This window comes from Lutjanus erythropterus, chromosome 2 (genome assembly GCF_056507025.1).
Source record: "Lutjanus erythropterus isolate fLutEry1 chromosome 2, fLutEry1.hap2, whole genome shotgun sequence".
In the NCBI taxonomy this organism is placed as follows: Eukaryota; Metazoa; Chordata; class Actinopteri; order Lutjaniformes; family Lutjanidae; genus Lutjanus; species Lutjanus erythropterus.
In genome coordinates, this window is record NC_139318.1 from 13,490,307 (window position 1) to 13,499,906 (window position 9,600).

The following is a 9,600-nucleotide window of genomic DNA, read 5'->3' on the forward strand; positions in this document are numbered from 1 at the left end:
ACAGCATTACTATTTATATGCACAGTCACACATATACAAACTATTGCTCTACTTTTAGAATTATGGCCTTTTCTTTACTACTTGGGTAGGTCTGGTTCACAGATTGATTTTAAATTGTAGGTAGCAGGTATGAGTATTTGATTTTAAAGTCAGTAAGGGTCTAACAGTGGGAAATAATACACCTTAGTTTACAGTTCTGCTGTAATGTCCCTAATTTATTTCCAGACTATTTGTTTATGCCTTTTGTACTTCATGAAATGTTTCACATTACGTAAGTGCTGATAATGATAATAAGAAAATTAAAAACTTGAATTGAGAAAGAGATGTACATTTTGTATCTTATTAATGATTAATTGATTGTTTAATGTGTTCAATTATTAGGTAAGAAAAATGCCAAAAATTTCCAACCCACACCACATACTGTCACACATATGAAAGAGACAAACTACACCGGCCTGATATTTTACAGTATTTTTATTTTGTCGGAATGAGAGCTTCTGTTATGTACAATAGAGGACAGAAACAAATCTTACAGAAATTATAAATATACTCTTGCTCCAAACTGGTTGTATTCAGTACTGGTTGTACTGAGTCAAGTAGATGACAATTTAATATTACGGCCCACCATCTCTCCCCTCCCCTCTCCAAAACAGTACCTGGTGATGAGGACCTGTGACATACAATCAAGAGGTAACGGATGTGTTATTTCAACACTCGCACTGCGCAGACTTGCCACCTCCCTCATGGCTAACTAAGAGTGATCAGTGGGCGGGATAAGAGAGGGAGGCGGGGAGAGGGAAGAGGAGAGAGGATGGATGGCTGCCTGTGCTGTCAAGCCAACATGTGGACAATCCTCAAGTGTTCACTCTCGCAGTGATGACGGGAGGAAAGCAGGGTGAAGTCGAGGATGGAGATTAGGAGCAAACGTGGGACACTCGGAGCAAAACAACAATTTATCTTAAAACCTCAGCCAGTACATGGCACTGCGCATTCTGTTGTAGTCGGGTAGCTGCTCAACGGGGCCTGGAGGAGAGAAGCAGGAGGGACAGATTAGGAAAATTACAGCATGGGCCATGACGTTGCCACAGAAAGGACCAAAACCACAAAGAACTCACCGACAGCTGCCACAGCAGGACACTTATCATAGATATATTTGGAGCAGATGTCACGCACCACCCTGGGGGTCACGGCCTGATAGGAGAAATGTGGAGGGAAGTCAGAATTTATGTCCTGTAGACAGGCTAGAACACTTTTGAAAAGACACTGCTCCATGCAATCGATTTCTGTCTTCCAATTGTAGAAACAGTTGGGAGCATATCTGTGTCAACTCACATCGATCCGAGCGTCCCACTCTGCCAGAGGAATACGCCGCCCGTAGTTCAGGATGTGTCTGCCAATGTCGTCACAAATAGGTGTTGTTCCTGAAAGACAAACAGGTGTGTTGACTTGTGACATGAGGAAGTTCATATTAGACCATACAAGTATGAAATCAAAAATTAAATTATTATTATCTAATTATTTAAAAAAAAAAACACACAATATGCATCAAGTTCTGGGAGAAAAAAAAAGTATGTTTGTTTAAATGTATGATGAACACATTATGTACCATTAAGCTGTCCGACCAGGCTGGCCTTCAGAGCGTTTTTGCCTCTGGCTACGTCACTCTCCGTCACTGTGGTGCACAAGTTCATCCTGCAAGGAGAAGAGAGTGAAGGAAACAATATTACGTGTGTACTGTTTTACAACAATACATTGTGTTGAGTCATTACTGACCAGGCGTTCTGGGCCCAGTGCATCATGTCTTCGATGTAATGCTTATCAGTCACAAAGTGAATGCCCAGCAGGCCGGTATCGCTGTAGGAGGAGTGGAAGGCCTGGAAGCTGTGACACAGGTTCTCCTCCACGGCCAGGCGAGCCAGACGGCTGCTCAGATGCTGCAGGTCAGAGGAAGAAACAGATGGTGTTAATCTACTCTTCATAATCAAAGCAAGAATATAATCACACTACCATATCTGTGGTGGTGATATAATGATAATGAAGATGAGGTTTTTATCATAATCCAACACACATACGGAATATAACAATAAACTTTTTTACATAAATACTTTTTAGCATCATAGTAAATTAAAAAAATAATAATAATAATAAAACAAAAAGACTGTAAAATATTGTATATTTCAGATCTTGTTCCTCCCGACAGGTCCAGAGGCAGGGGTGAGTCCCCTGGCCCAGCTTTTCAGAGAGGATCCTATTTTACCCCTCAATAATGGCCACTCAAGACATCAACAACCTCAAGTGGGCAAAGCTTAAAGGGGACAATATTTAACCACCAAGATTACTTTAACTTAGGTGGTACTGATTACAGTTGGCAATTTCATCTTTGCTGCCTTTTTTTAAACTGTATAAACAAAAACGTGCTTGTACAAAAGCAAATGTCACCAACCTTTCCACCACCATAAGTGAGGTCAAAGCTGCCGATGATGGAGTTGGCCACCATGAGTGGCACAATGTCTGGGCTAGCAGCACTGGCCCCCTCCACAGCGATGGCAATGTGCGCCAGAGGCAAACCATCATCACGCATACGGATCTGAGGAGAGGCAAGAAAGGAACGCGTCAACCTCAAATAGATATCTGACCTGAAATGAGTCTGTACCTGCTGCATTACTCTGTAATAGATAAAAAATGAAATTTTGTACAACTTCTCAAACTTGTATTGACAATGTATTAAAAATCTAATGACTGCGTAGAAAAGCAGTGGAATAAGACTTCATGTAATCAGAGGTGGGACCAAGTCATTGTAAGTCACAACTAACTCAAGTTTTTGCACTACATGTCAAAGTAGGTGTGAGTCAAGTCCCAAGTCCTAAATCTAAAGTTTCATGTCCTAAAGAAGTCATAATGTAACAGACTTTCCCACCTCACTGATTTACAAAGTTATGTAGCTTTTAATCTTAAATTACTAAGCATTAGTTCACGAACTATGTTTATATTATCCTCAACTTTCCGTTCTTTGTGCAACTTCAAATGTCAAAAGAAGCTGGAAGTTGTTTCATCTCCACCTGTATTTGCCACACACGTTTTGCATACTGCAGTTTGTTTTTTGTTGATCAACACATTGTTGTCAGCAAACAAAATTATCTTTAGTATAGTTTTTTCCAACTGGCATTCCTTAATGTTTAGTTCTTGATTGGATGCTATTGTAAGTCATTTTTGATATTGTCGAGTTGAGTCTGTGACTCATGTCAACACCTCTGCATGTAATAAAGCCCACAAAACAAATAAAAATACTCCTGCGAATCACTCTCAACACCTCTCACCTCACTGCCTGTAAATCTGCAGGGTGACAACACAGGGACGGCATCTCCCTCATACTCAAAAGACACTCCACTGAAGTGAGTTTTGGCCAACCCGACTAACTCCTCATGGTTCACACCTGCAGATAAAACACATCACATGAACACAGAGATGTTTGAGGAAATGTAGAAATTCACTGTGTACCTCCTCAGACTGTGTGTTAGGAGGAAGAGAAGAAGACCTACCTCCAGCAGCAGCCAGCACCATGCGAGGGGCTTTGTAGTGGCTGTTGATGTAATCCACAAGGTCCTGGCGGGTCAGAGTCCTGCGAGATTTGAATACAATATTGATGCTAACTCACATGACAGTGCATAACATACTACAGAAGAAATGTACTGAAAGGAAATGCAAAGTGATGAGTTAAATTATAAGTGTTGTGAACAATACTGTGCTACTTTTGATGTCAGAATTAACCACAACCTTTAATTATCACTGCACTGTTTTGACAGCAGTGAAACTTTGATGAAAGAGATTCTGAGAAATATTTAAAAGTGTGTGCGAGCATGCAAATTCTCCTGCCTGGCATTGTTAGAGGGTCCCAGCACACTGTGTCCGAGAGGTGTGCCCTGGAAGGCTGTGGCGTGCAGCAGGTCCAGGCACACATCCTGGAGGTTACCCCCGACTTCCTCTAGCTCACGCAGCACCACACCCCTCTGCTGTTCGATCTCTGCCTCATTCAGCGAGCAGCTCTGCACCACCTCTGACAGCAGCTCTACAGCTGGGAAAACACAGGAAAAATGATTGTTCACAACTAAGAGAGGATATGTTCGCACTTTGTGCTAAGAAACAGTGAAGGTCTTATTATTACACAATACAGTATTAGGCTAAGTGACTGGCCATCAGACATGTAAACAGGGTCCAAAATGAACTTTTCTGCTCACCAGCCAAATGTCTGGTAGATGACAGAATATATACATACATCATTTTTGTATCACACACCATAAATACATAGTGAGTCGAGCTGGGTACCGTTCACATTTGAACTGATACAGTACCGGTACCTGTTTTTTGGTACTTTACTCTCTGTCTTTTATATATATATACACACACACACACACACACCAAAAAAAAAAAAAAAAAAAAAAAAGTCTAAACTTATCAATTTCAAAACTGCTTTTATTTCGGTTATTTCATTTGGAGCATCTTACACACCACATAAAGTAAAATTCCTTTCTCTCTCTTGTTTCAACCCGCAGCTAGTCAGTCAGTCAACAAGGCAATGCTGTTGTTTATGTCGCTGTTTATGGAAACACATGGATATCATTTCTGTTATACTGTTGTCATCGTTACCACTGCTGTGCTTCATACTGTAATATTTCCCCATTGATAGTCTGCACTTCATACACATTGGTTTCATTCAAAGGTTTCAGACATACTACTAAAACTCACACTGTGCGTACTAAATACACTGGTAGGGAGTGTCATGTGCAGCCAGTGGCTGAGTGTTGGCTAATGCTTGTAAAATGCTAAGCCAACCAGGACAGTTATCACAGTAAACAGCCCAGTTATCTCCAACAAAAACTTCTCCCACAAGCCAATTAATCACCTGAACATACTGATGTAGTTGTTGATGCCTCACAACGTTTTGCAGTTAAGTCTTAAGTTACACTGTTTAGATACTAGTGTGCTAACATTAGCTGCAGCTGCTATGTATGTGTATATGTGTGTGTGTGTGTGTGTGTGTGTGTGGGGGGGGGGGGGGGGGGCTATGAAAAAGCTATGAAACCTGTGCACTATTTAGTTCAGTAGTTGCTTGGTGAGTGTTAATTTCAAACCCTCCATACAAACAGTTTATAACAAGCAGTTAACACTTTCACCTTAAACACACGAATGGCACTGATTTAACAACGTCTCTCAAGTTATTATTAAAACTTTAGGTCATAAACATTATTACTAAAACTAGTGGATAATCAGTTTTTTTCACTGCTTGTAAAGCTGTTCATCTTACCTTTGGGCAGGTCTTTGGACAGGGTCTTCATGTAGTATGCAGTGTGCTCCCTGGAGGTGTAGGCGCTCAGGTGAGCTCCCATAGACTCCACCTGCTGCTCCAGGGCTGTCTGAGGGTGCTTCTTTGTTCCCTGCGGAAAAAGAAGAAAGGTGAATGGATGGAACTGCATAATGGCAATGTTTGTCTAACAGGTAGATATAATTTCCATGGGAGACTTAAAAGTACCATGAGGAATTTTTGACCTCTCACAACACTATAGACCAAGGCGTCCTCGTTTTATTTGACTCATGCATGTGCACACAGGTGATGACACATACAGTGCTGCTAATGGTTTCACACCATTCAACTGATGTACAGATGATGGTAATGTGCTAACAAAGGCAGAGAAGAAGAAACCTGTGCAATGTGTGTGTTTGTTAGACCTCAGGGTAAACACAGTGTGTTATATGCTGCCTTCAAATGGGGTGTGTTTACCGTGTTCACAAGAAAATTCCATATGAACGCCTACTACTTGTGGTATTAATGACCTGGACATTTTTTTTGAGATCTCAAACTTCAGCAGTTGTGACATGTTTGTTAATGTTTTCAGAAATGGTGGAGGCCATGAAAGTTCATTTTTCAATGGATGTTGAGTAAAAATACTTTGTCTTACTATTAATTTTAATCAAATAGGGTTTGTCTTCATAAAACATATCTGAGGAAAATGTTGATATTCCCACCTGGCTCATTTTTTCATTATGCCTCTGCATTTCCTGCATCACATTACCAGCTTGCTGGCTTGCTAAAATGTTAGCCTTGGTGGCTTCTAGACATTGACTGTTTAGATGTCCATGCCGTTTCTTAGCCTCAGTGATCTCAGAACTTGAGAACTCGAATGCCAGCATATTGTGTACAAAACTTCCCATGTCGTAACCACAAGCTCACAATTTCCATTTGAAGGCAGCATTAGTGAGTAAACCCAACTATTATTTGCTTACAGGAAAACTCCACTGGGTACCTTTAAAATCATCAAGTCTACTAAAGGTTACCTTAAAAGCCATGTGCTCCAGGAAGAAGCCTGCTCCATTGTTTTTCTCACTCTCATAGCGACTGCCAGCACTGATCCACAGGCCAACCTACCATAGGGAAGAGATATGTGAAGAACAGGGGAAATGTTGAACTTCAACTCTCATTTATCACACACCAATCAATGGCAGTGAAATGCTACATTCATAATGGGCTACAACAACCTCCTACTTGGTTGTAAGTAGACCACCTATTACCGTCTCCTTACAGTGCACGTGGCATGTCCAGTCTCCTCAGATGCAACCCTCAGGCCATTGTCCAGGGCAGTGAGGCGAGTTTCAGGGGCTCCCACCAGACTCTGGGCATAGCTGACTGAAGCCTGTCCACGCCTCAGAGACAAGAGGATGGGCTAGAGGGTCAAATACACCAAGAGTCATTTTAAAATCCCATACATTTACAATGGCTATTAATCAGGAATTTATGTTCCATTTAACATACTGGATAACCATGTTTTATATATATTTGGATAACAAATATTTTGCACATTACTAATTAACTCTATGTGGCAAATTTGAGAGTATTCTGACATAAGCTGTAGCTTGCTAGATGGCTCAGCTGTTTGTTATTATTTTTCTTACCTAACAAAAAAAGTCTGTTTCAGGTTAGGACTGTACAATTAATCAAAATATTATTGAAACTGCAATATGGCCAAGTGCAGTGTAAAAAAATAACACTGTAATGAAAAATTACCATTCTACTCATTGTGAATCATATTGCATTCTGTCAAAATAATCACAATATGATTTTTCCCCTACCATATCATGTAGTGAGTTAATAATCTGTTAGTTAGGAGGATATCTCAAAAATTATAAATTACTGCATTTTAGCAAAGTCTGACTCTTTTATACTGCACATGCTTTGTCTATTACTATGTAATAGATGTGCCTCACGATCCTTCTGACTTTTTGGGTTTTAAGCAGGAGGTATCAGAAAAGTTACCACAGGGATAACTGGCTTGTGGCGGCCAAGCGGTCCGCCACAAGCCAGTTATCCCTGTGGTAACTTTTCTGACACCTTTTCTGTCACATCTATTACTATGTAATAGATTACTATGTAATAGATGTGATGCAGATTGAAATTTTCAACACGTTTTCTGTTATAAAAAAAAACAAACTTAGAAAAGGACTGCACTCCTTTGATTAGAGACACATATTCTCTCTACTGTATCACTGACAAGCTGAATGCAATGATCAGGTAACAGGAGACTTGTGGGATCCATTACCTGAGTCAGACTGTACTCAAGTCTTGTTGATACAGTCACATGCAAAGCAAGAGTAGGAATGTTTGGCATCGGACAACATCTACAGTTAAGGCTGACAGCTGACATTGATACCACTGTCACCTTCTATTAACCACTAATGAAATGACTATAAATAGACACAACCAGAGGACAAAATCAGTATTTATCAGTTCTATTCAGATTGTCCAGTTTAACATATCCATCACATTGCAAATTAAGGTTAAAGGCGTCCTCTTGGAACTACATTTCCAATGTTCTGAATTATGGCCACTTCTGAGAACAACCTATGATGACATGACTATTTATTATAACGGTAAAATGACACGTTGATCTATTATTTCAGGATTATAACAAAACTAATAACTAATATATAAGTGCACATTGGTCAGAGCTGTTTCACCCATGATCTAAAAAGCAGCGTCACTGTGCAATTTTCACGCTATTGTTCGATATGGTATAAAAGTACCTTTTCTGCAATCAAACATTTTGACGATCACCTCATTAAAAGTACAGGATTGTCACTGTCAGCACCCGTCTTTCCAAAGTCACCGTGCTGCTACCGCTGCTAGCAAGAATGCTTAGCCGCGGTATGAGGGCAAGTGAGGACAAGTGACAAACACTACAGCTGCTGACCTTGTGAGTGGTCAAAGACGACTAAAACGATGACCAGTTGTTCTGAATAGCACGCGTATAAAGTAGCCGCCACACGTTTAGTGGTCGTTACAATGCGTACTTCCTAATTTAACAGGTGACCTTGCATCCAGTGCTTGCTATCTAGCTAATGCTAACCGGTTAGCTAACGCTCCCTCTTCTGAACTGCGGGCAGTGCAGTTAGCTAGTTAGCACGTTAGCCTGTTCAGCCAATCCCCTTCCATTATTTTCAAAACAAGAGCAGTACAGTTATCCCGCTTAGACATTTCGCTTTACGAAAATAATTTCTGCTAAGTCTTTAAATCTATACTTACACTGCGGTTTTTGGCAAGGGCTCGACCCACAGTGCTCCCAACTCGGCACACGGACGCCGCCATTTCTCAGCTCGGTTACAGAAGGTAGAGGAGGGTCAGCTGCTGCCGTGTAGCGACTCTTCTTCGTTGTCACGTAACGTGTGTATTACCGCATCAACTATGTATTATCGCCACCAACTGTTCAGTTTGTGTTACTGAGGGTGAGAGTCAGTATTATCTCTCTTCTTGTTTTTTTCTTAAGGCGAGTGGAGGAGCATCTTAAAGAAAACTGAGACTATACTACAAATAATTACAAATAATATATATATATATATATATATATGTATATATATATATATATATATATATATATATATATATATATATATATATATATATATATATATATATGTATATATAAATTATCGCATAGGAAAGAAGAACCCCCAAACACTACTCTAGAAAGTACTCTAGAAAGGTTCACTTAACTTTGATATTTCTACACACTGATTGGTATTTTATTGTAAGGTAGGAAATAGCGATCAGAATAGGCTACTGCCTCTATAAATGTGGTTAATTAATCAATTAAGTAAAGTAAATATTGATAGCATTAACCAAAAAAGAACCTTTACACGTTTTACATTGAAATCAAAGGCTTGCAGAACCCATTTTTTCTTTCCCACGAGCTACTCAAAATTCAAGAAGTTGCCATCTGTGCTCTAATACCGCCATCTAGTGGGCATTTTGGTGAAGATGCCACATTAAATGAATACGTCTAGTATATCTTGTACACAAGCTACATTTTCTTTTCTCAGAAAGTGGCCAGCAAAGATGCAGATGTCAACAATGTTCAATCAGTATTATTTCTTAATGGGACTGTTCACCCCAAAATCAAAAATACATATTTTTCCTCTGGCCTGTAAGTGCTGCTTATCCATCTAGATTTTTCTGGTGTGAGTTTCAATTTTGGAGATGCTGGCCCTTCTCTTCAGTATTATGTTCTGGTAGATTCTAAAGTAGTTCCTTCAGATTCTACTGCAGAGAGAAAG

At 40.0% G+C, this 9,600-nt stretch overlaps 1 protein-coding gene across 1 annotated transcript; it reads right to left on the reverse strand.

Moving 5' to 3' along the window:
* Positions 1–456: 456 nt before the first annotated feature.
* On the reverse strand, positions 457–8,731 carry uqcrc1 (ubiquinol-cytochrome c reductase core protein 1). The gene is made up of 13 exons (XM_084728945.1): positions 8,573–8,731; positions 6,576–6,716; positions 6,331–6,417; positions 5,303–5,432; positions 3,874–4,072; positions 3,540–3,619; positions 3,318–3,433; positions 2,444–2,587; positions 1,774–1,934; positions 1,607–1,692; positions 1,333–1,421; positions 1,116–1,191; positions 457–1,023 (listed from the first exon to the last, which is right to left on the reverse strand). The coding sequence occupies exons 1-13, from the start codon at positions 8,633–8,635 to the stop codon at positions 959–961; spliced, it is 1,437 nt and encodes a 478-aa protein (XP_084585071.1). The 5' UTR covers positions 8,636–8,731; the 3' UTR covers positions 457–958.
* Between the last annotated feature and the right edge of the window lie 869 nt (positions 8,732–9,600).

Excerpts from the sequence above, each read along its gene's own strand:
- uqcrc1 (XM_084728945.1), bottom strand. The coding sequence starts at position 8,635 with ATGGCGGCGTCCGTGTGCCGAGTTGGGAGCACTGTGGGTCGAGCCCTT. Across the intron at positions 6,717-8,572 it reads CCCTTGCCAAAAACCGCAGT|CCCATCCTCTTGTCTCTGAG; the intron begins GTAAGTATAGAT and ends TTGACCCTCTAG. Across the intron at positions 3,434-3,539 it reads GGTGCTGGCTGCTGCTGGAG|GTGTGAACCATGAGGAGTTA; the intron begins GTAGGTCTTCTT and ends TTTTATCTGCAG.